Genomic DNA, 27240 nt, shown 5'->3' with positions numbered 1-27240 from the left:
CAGCTGTAAAAACACTGCCAGATCAGACTGGAGCCTGGTGCAGCCTCCTGGCTTCCCAGACCCCAGTCAAACTGTCCAACCTATACCAGCATGGAAAACGGACGCTAAACGATGATGATGATGATGATGATGATAATGACATTAACTTGTGTAGGATGAAGTGTGTAAAACGTTAGAGAATGAAACCCAGCTGTTTCTTGCAATACACACCAATTCATACATCAAAAGCAAAATTTTTTCAGGGGTCCTTAAACTACAATTTTGTTGTGTGAGGCCCCAAAAATCTTAAATGGATCCTTACAGGCCATATGGACTTGGTTGTGAACCACTGGGTTAGATGAATCCCACACAGGCTCATGAGGTTTTGCTTCCCAGATTGGCTGTGTTGCGCTCTTGAGCAAAACACTTCATTTCACACTTTTCCTGTTTGCTCAGCTGTAAATGAGTGATGCTTGTTATGGACTAGCATCCTGGCCAGGGGGGATGTTGGCCCTCTTGCCTTGCCTGTACGTTGTCATCATTCAAAAACTAAAACGGTTCAGAGCACATTGTGAGACTAGCAATATATAACAACAGATACTCTGGTCACTCACATAGTTATTAGATGCATATCAACAATTAAAATCTGTGACATGTATCTTTGAAAAGGGTATTTTAATAGCCACATGTGTATATACCTTTTTCCCAAAATCCAGTTATAATCTGCGCCTCTTTAGTTTTAATTTTGATTTTTTGTTTCGGTTTGATTTTCTCATGAAATTTTGCAGTGTTAACAGAAATTTTTAAAGAAAATTTCATATCAAAATGTCCGAATTAGCTAAAATTGCTTCAAACGATTATCCTTGTGGTTTCAACTTTAATGTCAGAACTCTTAGAATTATGCCTGAATATGAAGTTTGTTGACATTTCCTGTCAACAAATCATTCTTGAATTCCGTGTTTTCAAATTTCTCTAGAATAAAAATCCATTACTTGTAAAAGAGAAACAAAAAAAAAATCACAAGCAGGAGAGGTCCATAACTGGATGTGCATCCAACCGTAAAATTCCTGCCTCAGATTCACTTGCTTCTAAACAGTGTACCATGGCAAAACAAACTAATACATATATATATTGATATATAAGCACATATATAGATATATATACACACACATGCATACATACACATATACATCCACATGTGCACACATGCAGATACATATGTACATAAGTACACACACACACATTGGTTTCTGTCAGCTGAATGTGAGAGGAGTGCTCAATAGACACTGTAGAGGACAAGGCATATGCATATATATATATATATATATATATATATATATATATATATGTGTGTGTGTGTGTGTGTTTGTGTGTGCATATATATATATATATATATATATATATATATAATGTACATAGTCCAGCAGCATTAATTATGTGCCAATTCTATGAGCTTTATGTTATTTTTTATAAAGAATTTCTGCAAAACATTTATAAGGGAACTTATTTTTACTTATATTTAGAATTTTCTTTATTTAAATAAATCCTTGGTTTATATCAGGTTGAGAAAATGATATTATGAAAGTTCTAAAGGAATATTATTAACAAAGCATTTACATAATTCCACATTTAATTTCTGCAAAACGAAATAAGATAAAAATGAACAAACTTTATAATTTCGGTTTTAAAATTTAAAAATACACTGCATTAATTTAAATCATATTTTGTTGATTGCTCTTAGCAATATCTTGAGATCAGTTCCAAGTCTTCAAATGAATTTCTTTTCGCTAACAGGAAGAATGGAAGAATTTTCCTGATAACATAGAATTGAAGGAAAAGGCACCAATAAATAAATAAATAAATAAATAATAATAATAATAATAATAATAATAATAATAATAATAATAATAATGATAATAACGATGATGATAATAAATAGGAAGAAGAGAAAAATCTTGTAACTATTTTATTATTAATGAATTGCAAGATGCTCCTTAAATTTACTCCTTTCCTTTCTCCATTTAATATTTTAATGATAATTTGAGAAATTTAATCATATTTAAAGCCACAGGATTCTATTCCTAGGAGTGTTCGCATGACAGGGCATTTAGTGAAGGAAACTGCTGCAGCCGCTGCTGCTGCTGTTACGGTAACTCTTCCACCACCACTGCTATTACTGCTGCAATGAATGGGGTAAACATAACATAGTGAGGACTCTTGAATTTCATGGAGTGCAAGCATACTAATGCTGGTGTTACAAAAGCGTGCACCCAGTGCACTTTGCAACAAGGATGTTGGATGAGTATCGATGATGTATGCTTCAAGAAGACCTTGTATTTCTCCTTAATATTTTTTTTTTTGCCTTTAACCCTCCAACACGGAGTATAGGCCACTTATAATCGAATTCCATGTCGCATAATTTCTCGCTTCTGTACTTATACTCTGCCATGAATGTCCCCCTTTCTCTAGTTCCTTTTGTGTTGATCTACGCCTCGAGTTCTTAGGCCTACCTTTCTTTCTATATCCATCCGGATTCCACTGTAAAGCACTTTTCGCTACATTTGGTGTGTCCTTTCTAATTGTGCTACCAATCCACTTCCACTTTTTCTGAAATATTTGCTCCCTAACATTTCTGCTAGCTCATCACCTTTGAATAATCTTTTCTACTCTAGGCACAAGGCCCCAATTTTTTTTTTTTTGGGGGGGGGGGCAGTCGATTAGATCTACCCCAGTACGCAACTGGTACTTAATTTGTCAACCTCAAAAGGATGAAAGGTAAAGCTGAACTCGGCAGAATTTGAACTCAGAAAGTAAAGACAAACGAAATACCACTAAGCATTTCGCCCGGCATGCTAACGTTTCTTATTTCTATATTGTCCACAAGGGGTTAAACACAGAGGGGGCAAATAAGGACAGACAAAGGGATTAAGTCGATTACATCGACCCCAGTGCATAACAGCTACTTATTTAATCGACCCCGAAAGGATGAAAGGCAAAGTCGACCTCAGTGGAATTTGAACTCAGAATGTGAAGACAGACAAAATACCGCTAAGCATTTCGTCCGACATGCTAACGTTTCTGCCAGCTCACCACCTTAGCATTATTGATTATTGATCTTATTGGTCAGTATTGATCGGGGTTGAATAACTACCACTACAATTGTTACTATCACTACTTACACCTCAACAACAATCAAAGCCCATTAGAATCAATATAAAAAAAAAGAAAAAAACATCAAAGGAGCCTTTACAGAGCCACTTGGCCTGCTAGAAATAACTGCCAAATAGCCCAGGAATGCTTTTGATTAAAAGTTAGTTCAGTCACTGCTGGCATGGGACTAAACAATTACAATGACTATAACCTTTACATTTACTAGGACTACAACTACTACTACTACTTTTCTACTACTACCACCAGCATCACATGTTTTGCTATGACCATCACCACTTTACAACTATTAACACCTCTACCACCACCACCACCCCACCTTGTTCTATTACTGCCGTTATCACCCTCACATGCACTTTTATTATTATAGATGCTTTTATAAATTTTCTGATTTCTTACTGTAAAATATTGTGCCAAGCTTTATATATATAAGTGTGTGTGTGGTTGGATATATGTAGTTATGTATGTATGTATGTGTATGTATATCCATTTAGTGATCAAACATCATTCTGTGTAGAATGACTCAAACTTGGTTAGAAGGTTAGGAGAAAATGAAATGTATATTTGGCAAGGATGTAATGGACGTTAATAATATTTTTAATTACTGTGATTGCAAATAGAGTTACAGGCCTTGAATATTTCAGTGTGTGACCTCTTGTAACAAAGATAGTCTCACATCATAATCGTAGATGTTGAAGATTTAATTGTATTTGTTAATCACCAAATGTCTAATTATACTCGTGCATTAATAGATGCACTGTTTTACGACTGTTGTCAGTTATTTGGAATGTGGCCATGCTGGAGCACTGTCGTTGGCAGCTTTTAGTAGATACAGTCTGGTATTTATCTTATTGATTTCTGTTCACTAATTGGCTAAATTACCTTTTGCTATAAAGGAACACAACCACACATGCACAAGTGTGTGTATATATATATATATATATATATATATATATATATATATATATATATATATATATATATATGTATGTATGTATAATCAACATCATCATCATCATCATTTAACGTCCGTTGTCCATGCTGGCATGGTTTGGACAGTTTGACTGGGCTGGTACGCTGGAAGGCTGCACCAGACTCAGGTCTGATTTAGCATGGTTTTTTTATGGCTGGATGCCCTTCCTAATGCCAACCACTCCGAGAGTATAATGGGTGTTTTTATGTGTCACCTACATGGGTGCCATTTGTGTGACACTGGTATCTGCCATGACTGTGATTTTTCATGGCTTCATGGGTCTTCTCATGCACGGCAAGGTCAACTTTGCCTTTCATTCTTTTGGGGCTGATAAATTAAGTACCAGTTGTGTACTGGTACTTATTGACTGGCCCCCTCCCCAAAAATTTTGGGCCGTGTGCCTAGAGTAGAAAAGAATATTTATTTCTTTATTGCTTGCTCACAGGGGGCTAAACATAGAGGGGACAAACAAGGATAGACATAGGGATTAAGTCAATTACATTGACTCCAGTGCATAACTGGTATTTATTTAATTGTCCCCGAAAGGATGAAAGGCAAAGTCAACCAGACGAAATACCACTAAGCATTTCGCCCAGTGTGCTAACAATTCTGCCAGCTCGCCACCCTGAATACTGATCCAATGAATGGAATAGCCTGCTTGTGAAATTAACATATAAGTAGCTGAGTACTCCACAGACCAAACCGCCCAAAGCCGCCCGAAAAAAATTTTGGTTCATGTGACCAAACCGCCCGTAATCACCTATTCATATTTAAATGAGAATATCTGAGCAAATCTCGTTAGTACATTCGTGAAAACACGTGATTATTTGTGTAAACAGTTCAGCAATAGTTTTGTACGACGATCAACATGTTTTTTTTAATTTTGTGAATTTTGGGAGATTTTTTTCCAAATTTGTTCCTGTTGTGTTTTCAAAATTTGTAATCCTGACAAAAAAAATGGATACGAATTTTATTCTGTCAAGCAGCGAGTCAGAATTCGAAGGATTTTCCGTTGAAGACCTTGATAAATCTAACTCTGTAACCGAAAAAAAAAAAGCACGTGGTATTTGATAATGAATCTGAGGTTTCATTTTCCGAAAATGAAAGCAGTGAATCCGAGAGCTCCGATGATAACGATAAAGAGAATGAATTAGTACCTGAATGGAGTGAAAATTTAAAAACTCCTTCTTTCAGTGATTTTTCTGAAGAAACTGGACCAAGTCACAGTCTTACCCAGGAGAGTAAAGCTTTAGACTATCTCTTTTTGCTTTTTCCGATGTGCCTATTTGAATTGATTACGGCGGAAACAAACCGTTACGCTAAATGTAAACAAAGCGTAAAAAAGGATAGTTTGAGGTTTCCCATAAACTTGAATGAAATTAAAGCATATTTTGCCATAAATATTATTATGGGCATTAGAAGGTTACCTAGAATAACAAATTACTGGAGTAGTGATGAACCCTTTGGCGACGAATATGTCTCAAGTATAATGACGAGGATACGGTGTTTAAAATTGACTCAATATCTACATGTAAGAGACACGAGCAGTACACCAGTACGTAGAAAACCAGACTTTGATTCCTTATTTAAAATAAGACCCCTCATTGACTGTGTTCAAAGCACATATAAAACAGTTTATAGATAAGGATATGGTGGGCTATAAAGGCCGAGTGCATTTTCAACAGTATATGCCAGGAAAGCGCACAAAATGGGGGATCAAAGTTTGGAAAAGATTTGTGAATCAAATACTGGGTACTGCTCTGGATTTTAATTTTATACTGGCAAAAGAGACAGTAATAAATCCAGTAATGTGCACAACTCTTCTATAATAATATTTTGTTGTATACCCAATTGAATATTAGCTAATAACCCATTTTCTATAGCGATGTTTGAACAAAAATTTTAATAATTTTATATTTTGTTGAATTTACCTGTAATTAAAGTCACTTTGTGACAAAACTTTTGGTATAGAATTGGTTGAGAACCTTTCGTTAATTTATCTTCCAAAAATCACATTAATATGTTGATAAATAAAAAAGTTAGAGTTGTTTAATGAAACCAGCCTAAATTTATGATTATGTTAGAAATTAATTGAAACACATAAGGGGTGTAATTTGGTTAGAAATATGGTAACGAAAGGGTTAATGTAACTCTCCGGGAGAATCAGTATGACACAGAACGTGACAAGGCTGTCCCTTGTGAATTACAGGTACAATTCAATTTTGCTTGCTGAGTGGTTTGGAGTGACATGAAGTAGTATTTTGCTCAAGGATACAATGAGCCGCCCAGTAGCAAACTCCTGACCTTACGACTGTGGGCTGAGTGCCCTAACCACTAAGCCACATACCTTCACGATCATTATATTACATCATTTCTCTTCACCATCAGCATTCTTTGTCCAGGAGTCCATATGGTGTCATTTTGTTTCTTTGCAACAAGCTCCATTTACAGTCATATGAACAGCTTGGATATTAATGTCATCAACTAATTATTTTATTAATGTCACAAATGTCTAGATTGAGTTGTAAATGGAATATCAAGTACATTCAGTGATTGTTAGTGACATTCTGCAGCCTCCTACCAGTTGGCTTTTGCGGTTCAAAATAACTGCACAATGAAACCCCATCTTAACCCTTCACCGTTCAGACGTCCCTACCACATGTAAGGCTGACATAGTCGCATTGTTCTGAATTAATCATGCATTATCTTGTAGCATCATGATTTTGATGATAATCATGATGATGATTATGATGATGTGATGACGATGTGATGGTGATGATGTGACTGATGATGATGATGTGATGATGATGATGGTGATGTGATGATGATGATGATGATGGTGATGTAATGATGATGAAGTGATGATGATGAGGTTGATGATGCTGATGATCATCATCATTTAACGTCCATTGTCCATGCTAGCATGAGTTGGACGATTTGGCTGGGCTGGGAGGCTGATGACTTTCCTAATCCCAACCACTCTGAGAGTGTAATGGGTGCTTTTATGTACCACCAGCATGGGTGCCATTTGCATGAGGCCGGGGTGCAAATATTTCATCACCTATATATATATATATATATATATATATATATATATGTGTGTGTGTGTATAAAAATATATAGAAGGAGCAAAAATACCGGATATTCAGTATACACCAAATGGCAAACTTATAAGTTGATAAAATATGTGGAAAACATATATAAAAAGTGGAAGAGAAATGCCTTTGTTTCGCATAGTTTAATATCATTTTATAAAGAATTTTTTTAAAATATGTACATATTTTATGGATGTGGTGATATCCAACTGGTTTTCTCTATTTAAATTAGCTTTTTAAGTGTCATTGTGAAGTGATCAATTCTTGTGACAAAGGGGTCTCGCCATTTGGGAGGTTTGAAAAATAAGAATGAGTCTAGAGAGTGGACCAAGGGAGGTAACAGGTGGCAAGGGGGACAACTAACTCCTCAGTACAATTTTTGAAGTGGTTAAGTTTCTATATTAATGACTGGTCTGTATGAACAGGCTTTCCTTGTTTAGGTGTTCTTGTAAGAAGAATGAATCTTTGCATTGGTATAATGGAAAGATATGAAAATTCGACGTTTTATTTCTTGTACATCTGTCAATATGTTCGCTAAGAGCAATCTGCCTGTACTGAAGAAAACGAATTTGTTCTTTATGCAGCTTGACTCTCCGTCTCAAAGTATGGCTCGTTTGGCCCACATAATTGTGGCCACAACCTGAGAAGGTTAGGACATAGATAAGATTCTTGGAAGCACATGTGAAGTTGGTCTTAATTGAGAATTTTTCTCCTTGCTGGAATGTGAATTCCAAGCCTTCAGTTTGGTATGGGCATGTGTCACAATTAGGTCATCTGCATTTTTTAACTGTTGGTATTGTATGGATTGAGTATAGTTTTGCATTTTGATCAGATCCTGTATATATATATATATATATATATATGTATGTATGTATGTTTGTATGTATGCATGTATGAGTGTGTGTATATAAGTTATTTAATTTCACCAATTTAACTAAACTATTTTAGTGAAAAATACTAATGTATAATGCTTATAAAATTGTAATTATTATTATCGTTTCCCATTTGGATTAAATAGAATTTTCTCTTTTCCCTCTGTGTATTATTTTAGTGAATATATATTTACATTTCTTCTATTTTAGCAATTAGGAAATTCCATCTTGAATGGAAAACTTATTAGTACAATTAGTCTTTTCATTGCAAACCAAATTTTAATCATTGTTTCAATATGTTAAAAATACAGGCTGTAAGAAAGTTGCAGTCTCTTGTATTTCTTTCATCATTGAGAACAATTCCAGCGTGCTGTAAAGCTGAGATAGACAAGCACACACATACATACATATGTATATGTATACACACACACACACACACACACACAAACACACAAACACACATATAAATACACACAGAGGCATATACATAAATACACACACTCACATATAAATATATATATATATGCACATATATATATATATATATATATATATATAATGTGTGTAATGTATGTTTTTCTATGCTTTACTTATGCAAGTATTTCTCTTCTCTTGTTTACACATTAACTCTTATTATCTTCTTAACATATAAGAATATTACTGGTGGCCTAGAGGCAAATATTTTCCTAATCACATGCGATATACATAGACATAGAATATTTTTAGCATTCTACATTACTGGAATGTACTTCGTTGCTTAATTATCAACACTGAATGAAAATCATCATTACTATTAAGCTAAGTAGTAGGTACAAGAATGGATACAGCACCAGGCAAAAATGCTTTACACTGTTTCATTATGTCTTTTTATGTTCTGAGTTCAAATCCCAACAAATATTTTGGTTTTATCATCTTGGAGTGGTTGGTGTTAGGAAGGGCATCCAGCTGTAGAAACTCTGCCAAATCAGATTGGAGCCTGGTGTAGCCATCTGGTTCACCAGTCCTCAGTCAAATCGTCCAACCCATGCTAGCATGGAAAGCGGACGTTAAACGATGATGATGATGATCTGGGGGTCAGCAAAATAGGTAACTGTCATAAACTAGTATTTTTGTGAAATATGCTATAAAAAGATATAGAATTAATGGTGTGACTGCATGGTAAGAACCACATGGTTGCGAATATAGTCCCACTGCATGACACCTTGGGTGTCTTCTGCTATAGCCTTGGGGCAATTAAAGTCTTGTGAGTGGATTTGTAGGCAGAAACTGGAAAAATCTTATATATATATATATATATATATATATATATATAGGGCATGGATGTGTGATAAGAAGCTTGCTTACCAACCACATGGTTCTGGGTTCAGTCCCACTGTGTGCCACCTCAGGCAAGGGTCTTCTACAATAGCCTTGAGCTGAGTAGATTTGGTAGCATTGTGAGTAAATTTGGTAGACGGAAACTGAAAGAAGCCCATCAAATATATATGTATATATATATATATGTGTGTGTGTGTGTTTGTGTGTCTGTTTTTGTCCCCCCCCCCCCACCATCGCTTGATAACTAATGCTGGTGTTTTTATGCTGCTGTAACTTAGTGATTCATCGAAAGATACCGATAGAATAAGTACTAGGCTTACAAAGAATAAATCCTAGGGTCTATTTGCTCAACTGTAGTTGGTGCTCCAGCATGGCAATAGTCAAATGACTGAAACAAATAAAAGAATAAAAGAATTTATATATATATATATATATATATATATATATATAATGGCATGAATGTTACCAATTCCTAACTTTTCTATGTGGTATCTTGGTAAAGAGTGTCACCTGATAGAAGAATCACTAAATCATTGTTAAAGAATGACAGTTAATTCATATAATAAAACTCTGATTTATAGATATTGGATATTATTATTTATTGTCTATTTTCTATTTTATTTTATTATCATTATTATTATTATTATTGTCTGAATTTTTTCTGATGGATTTAAAGTACTTCGGAATGTATTATTGTGTTGTAGTCCAGTCTTAATTTGATATTCATCTGAGGTTGACAGCTACCATTCAATTTTGTTTTCAACATCATGCCCACTATCAGAGAAAGAATTTTGTATAAAGAATTCATATTTCGCACACACACACACACATGTGATTTAATGTCAAGCTTTCTTGCTTGCATGGTTTTGACAAGATCCAATGAGTCAAAGACTGTCAAGCCCTGGTGTATGCTTAGGTATGGTTTCTATGACTGGATGTCTCTCCTAATGCCAGTCATTTTACAGAATGTTCTGGCTGCTTTTTACACACACATAGTATGTCAAGGCTGGCCCCTTTGAAAGACAAGAAGAACAGAAACAGGAGGAAAGTGTGAGAGAAATTTGTGGTGAAAGAGTACAGCAGGGTTCGCCACCACTCCCTGCTGGTGCCCCATGTAGCTTTAGGTGTTTTCACTCAATAAACACTCACACTAACTGGTCTGGGAATCAAAACTGCAATACTACGCCAACAAGTTCGCTGCCCTAACCACTGGGTGATTGTGCCTCAACATATATATAATTGGTTTCTGTATAGTTTCCATCTCCTAAATTCGTTCACAAGATATTAGTAAGCCTGGGTCTAAAGTAGAATACTCTTCCTCCAAGTTCCTACCTACTTGCTGTGAAGTCAGTTTGAACCTGAAACCATGATGTTGCGAAACAGACTTCTTGACCGTAAAGCCATGCCTGCACCTATGTAATATAATTACACAAAGCAGAAAGGACAACACACATGACCCTTTTGATATCAGGATCTCTGAGGTTTGTGGGGAAAAGGAAGTTATCCTTATATTGGGAGTCTAGTTTGAATGCTTGCTAAAAGCACTCACTGAAGGACCAAGAGGTGATGTCAAAGCAGATGATGAAGCTAGTGTACAAATAACTGGTGCAGATGTATTCTAACAACTTGCCTAATCTGCTACTCTGTGTCAGTCCTTTATCAACCTCGAAAATTGACCTTGGCATGAGTTGAACTCAGATCCTTGAGATCTAGAAAGGTTGGTGTGACCCAGAAAAGACATCAGTCTAGCAATGCTGCCAGTTCACTGTGTGTATGTGTGTGTGTGTGTGTGTGTGTGTTCATCATTGTTTTAATATCTACTCTTTCATGCTTGTATTATTGCCGGACATGTTTCCACAGAAAGTCTGTAAACAAACAGTACCATTTGCATAATGGTGACTCTCTACAACTTTCATTCCATTATGTCATGACAAAAAGACAAAGACACACATTTAGACACGTATATACATATAAACAATGGGTAACTTTCAGTTTCTGCCGACTAGAAACTGCTGGCTTATTCAGTTTGTCTGATTGTGTAGTAGGTTGTCAGGTAAATATCTAAGTTTCAGTCAACATGAATTTTAGATTATATTTAAAAATTTTAAATTGAAAATCATAAGGTATTTTAATTTTTCTTTTACTAACTCTGAATATTATTCTTCCTAATTTTCTTACATCTATCTTGTCTTTATTGTCAACTCAATATTTGTACCTTCCATGCTGTGACCCCATTTTTAAACATGAATAAGATAAAATTTTGCTAACTAGTGTGACAAAATCGATGTTTTTCTTATATCAACGTTGCCAAGAGACAAATACATTGTATACACATAGCACTGCAAAACTGTCTTATTTAGAAAAATCAAAATTATTATAAATACAAGTTGAGAGAAGCAAATCTCTTTTTAACTGTTTCACTCCTAGTTATGAGGCTCTGCTATAGACATTTCTTCATAGACAGCTCGTATACAGTGTCATCATTTATTCAGTAGATTTCACGAAACACTTTCCTCCTTTTTTTATTATTTCTTTCTTCCTTTTTTTTTTTTGTATTTTCTTATATTTTGCACCTTATTTCTCTGCAGATTGAATGTTTTTATTTATTCTTTATATTTGCTCTCTTGTAAACACAAAGTTCTGTTTGACTTTGAAAAAAGAATTTTAAATTATCGTAGACAACTAAAAATACACAGGTAAAAGTAAACTTGCATTCCTTCTTTGTTGTTTGTTATCAAATTTCCTATCTTTAACCTATCAACTTGTTTAAATTCTGGCTTGGAAACCAATCCTCTTTCTCTCTTTATTACAATGTTGCTCTAAGTAATACACTCTGTAAACATTAAACTAATCAGAGTTTGTTACTATTTATTGTGTCACCTGAGGTTTACCTTCAAATTCTTTGATACAAACAAATAGGAAACTATATTGTTTCATATAGCTTGTAGTTCTTCACTTCAGTAGGCATCTTGTTAACCCTTTTGATACCAATCCGCCTGAGAACACCTCTGGTTCTGTTATATGTTTTTCTGCTTTGAAGTGATCTAAATTAAAACTCACCACGGTCATTTTATGTCAATTTATGTTCTAAGTACCAGTTTAACAACAACGATGGTTATTTTATTAAATTCTTCATTATTTTCAAAATTAATTGGAACTAAGTCAATGTATTTTAACAGAAACATGATAACAATAAATAGATTAACTTTACATGCATTTCGTTTTTGGATTTCGTTTACAATATTCTTTATGTAAGTTCGTGTGTTGAAGCATATTTTTGTGTCTGGAGAGAGTCATTCATTTCTGGTGCCTTATAATTTAACACACTCACTGGTAAAATTTCCACTTATTTCTTTTTCTTTTTTCTAAAATCTTCGTTGCATCTTGCAACCTTTTCAATAGTTTTAAGTCAAAACTATTGAAAAGGTTGCAATGAAGATTTTAGAAAAATAAAAAAGAAATGAGTGGAAATTTTACCGGTGAGTGTGTTAAATTTATATGCATTTTTTTTTTGTTTTTTAAATCAGCATCATTTGAGATGATCCAAAGCAAGAATTCTACTTACTTTATCCCTGACTGATTCATAAAGGTTATGTATCTGTTCCCTTCAAAACACAATATAAATCAAACTTTTTTCTTCCCTGGTAAATCTGTGTTATTGATTTACATAAAACTAGACCTTCTCACTAATTCTCATAGTCATATAAAAAGAACATGGGAATTTACACACATTATTGGAAATATCCGTAGTCGTTGGAAGAGCTTCAGAATGTTGCTTTCTATAAATTGAAGGAAGAAGTTCCACACATAAAGATGGATAACACGAAACAGAAGATAGAAGCATGATGCAGATGACAGCATGGTTATGGAAGCAGAGGATACCCATTATCTAGTGACTATAAAAGGAGCATGTATGACTTCTTGAACTCACGAAGGGAATACCAGGTAAAGTCTGAATAGAATAGGAAGTGAAAGCCATTAATTGCTGCTTGAAAGCAGGGAGGCTGTTATTGTGTATAGTGAAAGTGAATTAACTCTTCCAGTGCCACATTGTCAATGGCCTACCTGTTCCAGTGATGCTGTATTTCATTTTTATATAATATATTAGCGTAGTCAATATGGAGCTTTTATTTTACCAGTTTTGAAGAAGCCATTTTTATCTGGACATGTTGTTCTTTAGATTCAGTTCATTCTTGATCAAACAGTCTTGCAATCAAACATTCTACCTGTGACCATCCTGTCATTTTACATATAATTAATCTCCAATGTGTGTTTTTCTTTCTCTTTTCTTTTTTTTCTACGATTAATGCAGTGTGATTTGTGAGACATATGACTGTTATTTCTAGCAGATTATGTGACTATAGTGGAGGCTTCCTTGTTGGTTTGTTTACTAGAATATGGTTGAATATGTATGGCAACATCTGGTAACTTAACTGAAATCGCATTCATCAGTAAAAGAGTTTAGGAGAATAGGTCTGTCATCAGTCTCAATTTTTAGAGAGAAATTGAAGAAATAGGAACTCAAAATTAAGATAGAGGACCTTGTTTTTTTATATATTTTTTTTACACCTTTTCCTTATCACATTTTCCGTTGATAAGTGGAGTTGAATTAAACATTCCAAGCTAACTTCTTGTCAGTTTTAGAGAGACGATGAGCTCTTACTGCATAATTGTATGTACAACTATTCAAACTAAGCCACTGGATGGATGGTTGCTTTAGTCAGGGACACAATCTAGTGTTAGGAACAATATACAAACTGTTTGTATGCTGGTTGGTGGTATGGTACCCTGTTATATGCACTCAACGTCTGTGTAGATAGAATTTGAAAATAGCCGGAAAAAATTAAACTGAAAAATAAATATCTGTGTAATTGGAAGATTGGTGTTTAACACCAGTTTCCCCACATGAAGTGAATAAGAGACAATCTCGAATGGAGAGGATGTGGGTTTACTGCTGATAATGCTAGCAGATGATTGAGTATTTGTTCTCAATAACTTGGTAAATTGAGACAGCATCGAATGAAGTGATCTGTGCAGAAACACAACAGAATGTGAACAGCAGATCTCAACTTATTGAACCGTCAGCAGATAATTGAATACCTTAGCCGTTCAGCCATTCCTGCTTCTGTTGACCCATAGAATGGGATTAATACACACAGATGCCATCTTTCAGCATCATATGGGAAGGCTTATGATGTTGCTCTTAATTATCTGTTTGGTGGGGAGTTGTATTAGAAGGAAGATATTTCTCTGACTAATGTGTGTAACTAACTTTGAGTAAGAAAATATAGAACATTTTATCTTGAAATTGAAATCTGTATAAATATATTCCGGCTTCTCAGTTCTGTTAGATTTTAAAATAGACCAGGATAAGTACTAAAACAAGATCTGATTGCTAGGTTTCACACTAGAAATCCTGATTGCATCATCTTCTTTCTATACCTGAAACAAAATTTAAAGTGATAATAAAATAGGATATAAAATGTCTATTTAAGAAAGTCAGATCATCTCTGGGAAAGTTATTTTTGTAAGACTCCATTTTTATCATGATGCTGTAGGTGTCTGTCTAACTAACAAACAAATGTTTATTGATATCTACTTGTAGCCCAAGGAAAGAGGACAGCATGAATGCCACAACTGTGAAACTTTACACAATACATATAATTCCTCCTATAGCCACAAAGTTGTTATATATTTAAAACAGGGTTGGCAAAAATAACAAAGAACAATGGTAAATAAAATGCAGAAAATACTTGCAATAAATATATATGTAAGGTGTTTGCTCTAGACACAAATGTTGACTTAGTTTTCCTTTCTTAATAATTAAGTTAAATCTTTGCAGTATATATATATATATAACAAAAAAAAAGTTAGTATATCTTTTTGAATGCCGATGGTTGAAAATATTATTAGTGAATGCCAACTGGATAGTAACTCTTAAAGATTTTGTTTCAGTTTCCAGCATAACAGTTATTTTCACTGAAAAAAAAAGTGCATATATATAAACAGACACACAAAAAATAAAATGAAAATAAGACATTGAAAGAAATGGTAAATATAAGAATTTATGTGCCATATATGGTGTTATCTATGAATGGGTTCATTAAAACTTGAATTATTTGTTCTGTTGATCAAGATACATGACCTTCCATCAATAGACAGTTGATTAGAATCCAGCATACCAGACTATCAGTCGTTACATGATACATTGTTCACAAAAATTACACATAATCATTTTATGATAAAAATCTAGTAATTTTATTTAGAATTAAACATACGATAACTATAGTTACTGCCTGGGTTTGTAACTGATGACAACTAATATTTTCAGGCAAACATATTTTGGTCTATCTATCTATCTATCTATCTATCTATATCTCACACTATGTATCTAACATCATCATCATTATCATCAACACCATCAATTAACGTTGGTTTTCCATGCTGCCATGGGTTGGATGGTTTGATAGCTGGCGAGGCTGGTAGCTGTAGCAGGTTCCATTGTCTGTTTGGCTTGGTTTCTACAGCTGAATGTCCTTCCTAGTGCCAACCACTTTACAGAATATGCTAAGTGCTTTTTACTAAATATCTATATATATAAATAAGATTGTTATTCAAAATACCGATCATATCAAGTGGCCAGCATGGGAATAAAAATGTTATAGATAATAATTATTGTTAAAATTATAATTAAGGCTTTCTAAAAGATACCACCATGCTAGAGATAGCAGTTAAAACTTGACTCTAAAACCACACCAAGTATTCATATAGCACCAGGAGAAAAGATGAATATACAAATAAACTAGCAAAAAGTTATTTCCCCCAGTGCTGTATGAATACTTGATGTGGTTTTAGAGTCAAGTTTTGACTGTTATATCTAGCATGGTGGTATCTTTTAGATACCTTTAATTATAATTTTAAGATATATATATATATATATATATATATCATCATCATCATCATCGTCATCATTGAATTAATGTCCACATTTCTTTACATGTTTTGGTAAAAATTCATTGAAGTAGATTTTCTACAGCTGGATGCTCTTCTCATTGCCAACCCTCCCCTGTTTCCAAGCAAAGTAATATTTCTCTTTGAGTTAAACACATTTCAGAATATTGGAAATGAACAACACTGCTTGTATAACACTGATGCTTGTTTACAAATTTCATATGATCTCAAGACAAGGAAACATTCACATACACTGAAAATAGGCTTCATTCAGTTTCTCCCCCGCCCAATCTACACACAAGGCTCAGGGCAGGTCAGAGTTATTGCAGGTGACACCCAAACCACCTGATTGTTAATTTTCTTTTTTTACCTTTTTATCATTTTACTTGTTTCAGTCACTGTGGCCATGCTGGGGCATTGCCTTGAAGAATTTTTAATTCAATGAATTGGTTCCAGTACTTTTTGTTTTCAAAGCCTGATACTTATTCTATTGGGCTGTTTTTCTTAACTGCTAAGTTATGGGGACATAAACACACCAAGACCAGTTAGCATGTGATGGTGGGTGACAATTACACACACACACACGTATATATATATATATATATATATATATATATATACAGGGTGTCCACAAAGTCTGGGTACATGGGGATTAGCACATACTTTAAGAAATTATTATTTCTTATGTTTAATTGTTTATGTTATGATTTTATTTACTCCATGTAGCCAGTCTTTGTGGACACCCTGTACATATATATATATATATATATATATACATGATGGGTTTCTTTCAGTTTCTGTCTACCAAATCCACTTACAAGTCTTTGGTCAGCCCAAGGCTATAGTAGAAGACACTTGCCCAAGGTGCCATGCAGTGGGACTGAACTCAGAATTATATGATTAGAAAGTAAGCTTCTTATCTCACACTCATCTGCCAAAATCTTCCTCTGACATTCTTACACAACAATGTTGCCTGTTGTCTTTCTATTGTGTACAATTGGTTGATTGACATATCTGATGTAGAATGTCTGTTTAAATCATGTCCTGCAGGAATTTCTATATTATATTGGCAAAGATGTATCAGAAGGGAATACAGACTAAACCTTTGGTAAAACAACAAGGCTAATAATAATAATAATAAATTTATATAATCTTAAGTATTATTATTATTCTTATTATCAGGTTTGTCATGATGTGTTCCCATGAAGTGTTTTTAAGAACCTAAATATGGAAGGGAATCAAAGATGTAAACCATCATCCTTAATATAGGCAGAGGCAAGGTTGTGTGGCAAGAATCTCTCTACATGACACCTTGAGCAAGTATCTTCTGCTATAGCCTCAGGCCAACCAAAGCCTTGCGAGTGGATTTGGTAGCCAGAAACTGAAAGACATCTGTCATATATATATATATATATATATATATATATATATGTGTGTGTGTGTGTGTGTGTGTATGTGTGTATGCATCTGTGTGTGTGTGTGTTTGTTCTTCTGTCACCCCTTGACGACCTGTATTGTGTGTTTACATCCCTGTAACTTAGGAGTTCAGCAAATGGATTTATTAAAGAAATACCATTCTTAAAAGAAGAATAAGGAATAGGATTGATTTGTTGGGCTAAATTTCTTAAAAGAAGCGCCCCAGCATGGCCACAGTCTAATAACTGAAACAAGTAAAAGCTTTAAAAATGTAAAGCATAATCAAACAATGTCCACCTTGGCAGGTCCACCTACAGGTGGATGTCCTTATTAATGCCAATTACTTTACAAGAAGTACTGGGGTTTTTTTTTGCATGTGTCTGGCCTTGGTGTTGGGGGTCACCAAGTGACTTGGAAGACAGGACCCTTCAACTGGGTGGGTGTATAGTATTGAGGAAGTTGAAGGTGTTGATCATTATTTACCATGTTGTATGAGATACGATGTACAAGACCCAGGCCAGTGCATGCTGAGCTGGAGGATCCCAGAAGAAATGTCCATTGACACAAGAGCATGAGGATGACCTCATCTTCATTTCAAGGATGTCTGCAAGACAGATATGAAGTTGCTTCATCTGGACGTATCTGCATCAGATACACTAGGTATTTAGGCAGGGTATAGTTCAAGTATTAATTCGATATACAAACTATCTGCATAGACATACACAATCAACTTGACTATATTTCTGCTAGTTATCTTTCAATTTAAACCACATGTTTGAAGTTGCAGTTACGTAAAGAAAAGTTGTACAATTGCTTAGTTTTAAAATTTAATGAAAGTAGATATTTAAAAATCAATATCAAACCTTAATCACTAAGGATCTAAATTTTTTTTAATAATTATTATAAATGCACTTAAATCAGCTTAAAAAGCACCCATAATGCAACAGTATCCAAGTGTTATTTGATCAGCAACCATGTTTTTATCTCAAAACACTATGTGGAAACTCACAGAGCTAACTCTTCAGATCAAAAATATTGATTTTCCACCGTTTTAAGTACATTAATCATAATAATTTTTAACGAAATCTTTAACAAGCTTTGTTTAATATTGGTTTTGAAATATACTTCTACTGTCTGTTATATTTTCCTTCTTTTTCTTCATTTATGTTTTTTTTTTACCCCCTAATCGAGTGTACAACTTTCGTTGCACGATTACAACCTTAAATACGATCTGTTATTTTTTCCCCCCTGTGAATTGTTTGTTACCAAGTAGAGTGCTGCAAGTCTCCTAGAATTCTAATGATTATATCTCTATGCCATAATTGGTTGCGTATGTTATTCTGATTCTGCGAGAGCTAAGAACTTGACATTAGTAATCTGAGTTTTTAATGCATTATAAATGTTTGATGAGAATTGATGATGCAGGTCAGATTAAAATGAATTAATAGTAGTCCATTGGTGGCATCAGATTTAAGTCAAGGTAAAAAGTCTGCAACTAAACAATTTCAGATTTATGAATCAATCAAAAGAAATCGAAACATAAGTTAATATAGCAAAGATTAGAAAGATGATTTTTTAATAAATTATCTCATACTTGTTTCAGTCATTGGACTGTGGTCATGCTGGGGCACCACCTTGAAGGATTTAGTTGAGTAAATTTACTCTTTTACTTGTTTCAGTCATTTGACTGTGGCCATGCTGGAGCACCACCTTTAGTTGAGCAAATCGACCCCAGGATTTATTCTTTGTAAACCTAGTATTTATTCCCTCGGTCTATTTTGCCGCACCGCTAAGTTACGGAGATGTAAACACACCAACATCAGTTGTCAAGCGATTTTGGGAGAACAAACACAGACACACAAGCATATACATACACACATATATATACATATATACAACAGGCTTCTTTCAGTTTCCATCTACCAAATCCACTCACAAGGCTTTGATTGGCCCGAGGCTATAGTAGAAGACACTTGCTCAAGTTGCCATGCAGCGGGACTGAACCCGGAACCATGTGGTTGGTAAGCAAGCTACTTACCACACAGCCTCCTACACCTAGTACTTATTAAATGTGGTACCTTTTCTGTCAATCACTTTTTGGCAAACTATTAGTTATATGAGTGTAAACAAACCAACACCAGCTGTCACATGGTGAGGCAAACACAAAAATACATGCACATACACACACACAAGCAAGGTGGGCTTCCACATAGTTTCCTCAACCAAATTTACTCACTAGGCATTGATTCGCCTAGGGTTGTATCACAAGAAAACTTGCATGAAGCGCTGCACAACAGAACCGAACCTGAAACCATATGTTTACATAGCAAGCTTCTTAAACACGCAGCCATGCTTCTTGTTTAGCCCCAGGTCATTCCCTGACTAAGCAAACACATGATCAAAGAAAGACATTGGAATCTTTGCACCCCCCTCACTCCCCAACAAACGTGGAACCGTCTGGGTCAAATGAAAGCATCTTATTATTGTTAAATTATACGTGATACTAGATAAAATGAAAAATTAATATTGATTTCTTTTCTTAATCTCAATGTAGAAATAGTCAAATTACAACAATAAATGAAAATTATACTATACTTTGCTTATGTGTATCCACTATAAACCGCCTTTTACAACAGTTGAGCGATTTTTCTCTATATTTCTCAGATGAAAGACTATTTACTGTAATGGTAAAAAGAAAAAAATGGGTAACTTATTGTCATAATTCCTCTCTGTTATTGCTTCCCTCTACATGCACAGGCTTTGACTGCAAAATACCTGATTCACCATTCTTGATAAATACCTCAACAGTAAACGCACAATGCGCATCGATTCAAAAGCAATGGTAAGCCATTAGCTACACGAAGACAATATGAAGGCGCATGGCTGAATGGTTAGTGTTGGACTCACAACCATGAGGTAGTGAGTGTTATTCTTGGACTGGGCTGAAATGACCAGAACAGAAAGAGGGCTCTAGAGGCATGAGTGGTAAGGGAGGTAACAGTAACCAGGAGTTTGTGTGTGGGCAAGCATGTGTGGGTATGACGCTAATGCGTGTATAATGGTCTACACGCGCATGCGTACGTACGCGCGTGCGTGTGCGTGTGTGAGAGAGCAAGCAAGCACGTATGTGTGTATTAGGTTATCCATATGTGAGTGTATGTGTATTTGCATGCATATGTAAAGCCATTACGTACGTTTGTGAGTGTGTAGGTCCTTGCTCTCTTTATGCGTTTATATTGCCCTCAGAGTTTTGCGTGTGAGCGCTCAGGAGAAGCTAATGTGTGCTTGTATATACTTTGTTGTTTGTGTGTGTGTGTGTGTGTATGGAGGCGTTTATGGGTGTTAGGCTATGTGACGTGCGAGTATGAGGATGTAGTATGTGTTACAGTATAACAGTGGTAGGTGTTGGGAAGTGTAGACGTGTGGTAATATATTTTCTATCTTAAGTGTAAAAATGGATATGGATGTGTTGGTGCTTGTGCGAACGTGGATTAGGAAGAAGTGTGCATGTCTAGGTGTATGTATATACTGTTTGTGTGCGTGTGTCGTGGAAGGCCAAGTGTTGTGTAATGAGTGTCAATGTGCGTGGAACAAAGGATTAAATGAAAAGGGGTCGAGATATTAGATTGTGAGGAACTGGAGAATGGAAAGAGGAAAATACGTTTCTGTTCCAGACGGAAACGGACTCTGGATGTCCTCTGTGCAAGTCCAGTCGGAGCATAAACAGATGTTACAGAAAATGACCATCCGGGCAGAAATGGTGCGACCGGAGTGTCAGTACCAAGTTTGATGTCCCAAAGAAGGTGTTTGGACAAACTGGTCAGTGCGTGGCTGATCATTTTCCAGTGTCCGAGGAGTGTTTGTGTATGTATATACACGCGCGCGCACACACAGACACACCTCACACATATATAGCAGTGTATTATTAGGATTCTTAGAAGATCCAATACCTAGTCAATAAATCTCTGCAAATAATCGATCCTATAATATATAAGCATATAATTAATACTCTGAATCATGGAAATACCATTATGCCCAAGTAAAACGATGTAGCGAGGCTCCTCATGAATTTTGAACCATAGATCTTAGATTTTCACAGCTTAGAATCACGACGTACTGCACCACCATAGAAGTAAATTCGTCACTAGGAAAGGTGTTAACTATCTGAATATGACGCGACCAATTAGCACTGACTTATAGTTATTATGTTCAATGCCGTAAGCGTAAAAAGAATTATAATAGATTTCCCGCAGAAGAATTTTTCCACCTTGGACAAGAGTCACTCAACCATACTCGTGAAACTATGTCTCTCGTCTCAGTGAGTTGTCTCTCACCCATTTCACTTTAACATGTTTATGTCGTATTCGACGAAAGTCACTTAATCTTGTAGTGTCTAATAATGTTTTTTGGTTATATGCGTTATTCAAAAATCCTTCTACTTTGCCCTCAACAACTACACACTTCTTTCATAATATTATCTTGCATGTTGTCTCACAGAAGTTTCCCATTATATTCGTAGGTCCATGAATGTTATTCCATTAAATTATATGTACACGTTTAGATATAAACGATACGGGATAACAGAATATACGAAAACCCAGTCTTGTCTTCCCATGCAGCTCGTCTAATATTGTCTATGACCAACGTTGTATAAATGATTAACCATTCAATAACTCCAGATAATCTTAATGACGATATGCTTTCTTATAACAGTCAATATATCTGCAAAGATGTCCTCTACAAAACACAAAATGTTCAGCTAGTGCCAATACCCTCAAATACTCATTTCGAACCACAATGTTTGGGTTTCATTTACAGACCTTAGGTTATAGCCAGCGAATTGATATATATATATATATATATATATATATATATATATATATATATATATATATTGCTACCATTATCTAATGCTGCTTTTTAACAATATTTAAACGTGTAAAAGCAGTATTGACTGGAATTGTAAAAGCTCTATAAATACTGAATCATTATTAGTTGGTTTTTACGGATAGATTTTGAAGCATAATAGAGACTATTTAGACAAATACTGTTCTTATGACCTATAGGTTTATGACCTCTCCATTTATAACCATCTGTAACGCTAACATCTTTTAATAAAGTCATTGCAATGTTAGAAATATTGCATTGTGGCGGTGTACTTAGTAAAAGATTGAAATTTTGTAAATATTCAATTAATTGTAAATTATCATTCATAATATTTGTAATTTGAAATAAATGTTATCTTTATTCATATATATATATATTTATATAAATTTCCAGTTCAATTCATTTATTTCAGCCATAATAGAACGGCAAATCACAATGTATAAACAGATTAAGAAGTGAATAAACACATTTATAGCAGCACAGGCCGTGAAAGAGGTTAAATTAGAGGAAGGGCGTCAAGAAATATTTTAGTGGTTCGCCAAACTGAAACAACAGTAGTAAAAACAATAATAATGGTTTCTGGTTTAGGCATAAGGCCAGCAATTTTGAGTGACAGGATTCGAACTCACAGCATAGCGATTCTATCAATTCACCGCGTTTTGCTTTTAATTTAGGCAAAAAGCCAACAGTTTTGAGGGAGTATGTTAGTTGGGCGGGGGTAAAGAATACGTACACCATCCGTTTTGGGATTAACACTAACCCTAAACACAGGGTGTACATATTCTCTACTTTTGCCATTAGTTGATACCATAGGCCCAAGTTCTTGTCTGGTACTTTATATTGTCAACCCAAAAGGACGAAAGGCAAATTTGATCCCAAGTAATTTTCAAGCACAACAAAATGCCGGATGGTATGTTGTATGTTTTCCGACGTTGTCTTAATGAATGCACTGAGGCCATAGCCCTGATAATGCTGTGTCTTCTGAGTAAAATGAGTTAAGGATGAATATCAGTAAGAAAATGCAATAGCAAATTAAAATAGACGGCACGGCAACATTTATTTGCGATGCTAAAGTGAATACATCGACTGACACAACAAGTAGAATTCTGTTAAAAACACTACATGGTTTCAAAATGTCTGTCGAAGTTGAAGATAAATGTTAGAAGAAACACAAAACATTGCGTCAAAGATTCTAGTTACAAATCTCTCTTTGTTGATGCTGGAAAGTGGAATACACTGCTCTCATTGTCGAAGATCCAACTCATTCGTAGCCAGCGCACCTTATCAGGGAATCAGGGGGGAAGATCGTCCCTTACATCAGCCAATGTAGAGACTGTCAGTTAATCTATCACGTTAAGGGGTGGACAGTCCGCACGAAATCAAATGGACTTGTGACCTTCACGTGATAAACCAAAAGAAAAAAAAAAGAGACTTGATAGCTAAAGGTAAAATATTACAACGTGGGTAGCGAAAGGCAAGGAGTTACTATGCTTCTACTACACTTTCTTAGAAAACGAACTAGTTTGCATCAATATAATTCTTATTTCTTCAGCATAGCTTTGGACAGTTTAGTTTGAAAGAAAGTGGAGGCGCAATGGCCCATAGGATCGCGGTTTCGATTTCCAGACCGGGCGTTCTGAGTGTTTAGTGAGCGAAAACACCTAAAGCTCCACGAGGCTACGGCAGGGGATGGTGACGAACCCTGCTGTACTCTTTCACCACAACTTTCTCTCACTTTTTCTTCCTGTTTCTGTTGTGCCTGTAATTCAAAGGCCCAGCCTTGTCACACTCTGTGTCACGCTGAATATCCCCGAGAACTACGTTAAGGGTACACGTGTCTGTGGTGTGCTCAGCCACTTGCACATTAATTTCACGAGCAGGCTGTTTCGTTGGTCGGATTAACTGGAACCCTCGACGTCGTAAGCGACGGAGTGCCAACAACAACAACAGTTTGAAAGAAACTTAAAACCATCTAATTTTTATTAAATGTCTGCTCCCTTTAAAATCCTTATAGCCCACTCCGACTCCAATTAAAAGCACCGGTCAAATGTTTAATGTTTTAGTTTCATTTGTAACTTAGGAACACGTACAGCAATGCTCACGTGTTTTTACAAGACAGTAAGATATTAGGATATTTGGCTGCTATTTCCTGCAGGTAAAACCATCGCTTAGAGGCTTATTCGTTAACCTATAATTGAGCAATTGTTTTGTATATCGCCCTGGGTCATTCGATATGAAACAAAAATTTTACTAATGACCAGTTAATCATTTATTTAAATGGCCAATTGAAGATTATATTATTCTGCATGAATTGATGTAATATGAGATTTGACTACTATTCTGACATTATCAACCAATTACACAAAGGCACTAAGCGGTCTTTTTTTCTTACCCATAATGCACAGCGTTAGTCGTCTGCTACCATTTGTACTCAAAATCTAATCCGTTCACACGTTTTATGATCAGAAAACCTTTCGGAAGAGTTTATAATGTTTTATTTTGATCAAAAGTTCTAGTATTTATATTTTATAGGTAAAATATATTTTAACGGCGTAAAATTTTCAATGTCACCTTTGAAATTTTTGTTTGATTTCCTTTTGTTACGGCCAGAATCTCGGTAGTCTTGAATGTAACAGGAAAAAAATAATAATAAAAAAAGTCTTTTAAAAATAATGCAAATACTGTTTTGTGTTAGGAACTTCAGTATGCTTTCAATCCATTGTTTTTAAATTTTTTTTATTCTTTTTCATTCCTGCAAATAACTTAAATAACGCACGACAGCCATCATTGCATCCCTTTTAACACACGAAAACATGCTGAGTTTCAAAGGAAATTTGGCTCCATTGAAGAATACTTGTGCGAAATAATGAAAGTGATGTTCGTTCAATAATGAAAGCATTAGTAGTTGTTTAAGTACAGCTTCACTTTCTATAATGAAAGTACTGTGAGCAGGAAAGTTTTAGTATTTCTAACTCATTCAGTTTTTACTTTCTCACAATGTTTTGTATTCAAGCGATGACCGGGTACATAAATATAAAGTGTGTAACTTGTTAAGTTGAATGACATTTTCATCTTAAAATGCAGCAGCATTTCAAATTTTACTGAAAACATTTTTGATTTCTTACAATTTGTCTCAGAACAATTTTCTCAATGTTTTCAATCCAAATGATAAGCCATTAGGAAAATATAATGTGTTTAATAAATATATTATTTTGTGCATAACTACAGACGTGTCCCAGTCCACCTCGACTTTATTTCCTCATAACTTCTGAAAAATGAATGCTTTTAAAATGAAATTTCCTACTGGTATATTAGAGCAAACCTAACAAGTGCGTCCTACCCCAATCCGACTTTGTTTCCTCATAACTTTCAATAAAATGGACATTTGTAAATAAAATTTTCTCCAATTTCCTTTCAGATGGTGTATATATATATAATTATATCGGAATTTAATGTGAAAAAAAAAAAATTGTCGCCTTCTTCACATACATACAAACACATCAAATCATTTTCTTTTCCAAATTCTTTTGTCTGTGCCAATATGTATGCATGGGGCGCCCACCCATTTTTTCTGCATAAAATTTCAAAAATTCCAATATGATCATAAACTGCAATATCGGAAAGATTTTGTAGAAAATTTATTAAATAATACCCATTTTTCTGGAAGTTATGAAGAAACTATTGCCGCGATGGGTGGTGACCACATCTGCAGTTGTGCCTTATTTTGCTTGTATCCATAATTGATTACATTTTCATTCTTCAAAAACTGAAGTACAGCTCTTAAAATCCCTAGAAATTATCCGATCTTTTGCAACAGAGCTGGAAAAAGTCTTTGACAGAGACAGGGACGCTGTAATTTAGCAGAATATGTAGAAATCCCTCGTTTCATTTGTTCTTAATCAGTAGTCGTTCTCTACCATTTTTTGCCTACGGACTCCTGTGGTTCCTATTCTACAAGGATGGACCCTAATAGCCATTCGATGACTGAAAAATTATATATTTTTATAATCACATATTGCTAGGAATTGTATAAAAAAAAAAAAAAAAACATTTTGTATATTGTAGAAGCGGTCTTTTTGGGTTTTTTTTTACCCATAATGCACAGCATTTTGAGACCCACTGTTCTGAATGAAGCATAAATTTATAGATCTTAACATTATTTCATTATTTTAGGGTGGTGAGCTGGCAGAATCGTTAGCACACTGGACAAAATGCTAAGTGGCATTTCGTCTGTCTTTATGATCTGAGTTCAAATTCCGCCCAGGTTGACTTTGTCTTTCAAGAAATAAGGGCAGAAGTAAAGAATACACACCACCCGTTTTCAGGCGAACCGTGTGGTGTGCAGTCAATTGAAGCTTTGATGTTTTTTTCCTCTTGTTGGCGAAGGTAAAGAATACGTACACCTGGTGGTTAGGGTTTACAGATCTCTTCCATTTTAATCACAGATTTTTTAATTAATTCTTTTATCTAAACATTTTGAAACTTCGAATATTGGTAGAATTTCTCATGTAAAACACAATTTACTCAGAATGTCTTAGGCAAAATTTCGTATTTCCAAGTTGATAGTGTAGAATGGAGGGAA

At 34.9% G+C, this 27240-nt stretch overlaps 1 protein-coding gene across 12 annotated transcripts in view; it reads left to right on the top strand.

Annotated features, from left to right (window-relative positions):
- LOC106873723 (nephrin) overlaps positions 1-27240 on the top strand; it is a 722597-nt gene that overhangs the window by 197289 nt on the left and 498068 nt on the right. The window contains exon 1 of one of the 12 annotated variants that reach the window (XM_089352164.1): positions 21957-22089. The exons of 9 other annotated variants lie outside the window; for them this stretch is intronic. In XM_089352164.1, the coding sequence (XP_089208290.1) occupies positions 22075-22089 (15 nt within the window). In that variant the 5' untranslated portion in view covers positions 21957-22074. Of the gene's footprint in view, positions 1-21956; positions 22090-27240 lie in introns of those variants that run through there. 2 more of the 12 variants (XM_089352171.1, XM_089352170.1) reach the window with 2 other exon arrangements.

The sequence above is a fragment of the Octopus bimaculoides genome, chromosome 5 (assembly GCF_046866305.1).
Source record: "Octopus bimaculoides isolate indiv1 chromosome 5, ASM4686630v1, whole genome shotgun sequence".
Taxonomy (NCBI): Eukaryota; Metazoa; Mollusca; class Cephalopoda; order Octopoda; family Octopodidae; genus Octopus; species Octopus bimaculoides.
The sequence above is the reverse complement of the archived record's forward strand: the minus strand, read 5'-3'. Positions and strand labels throughout refer to the sequence as shown.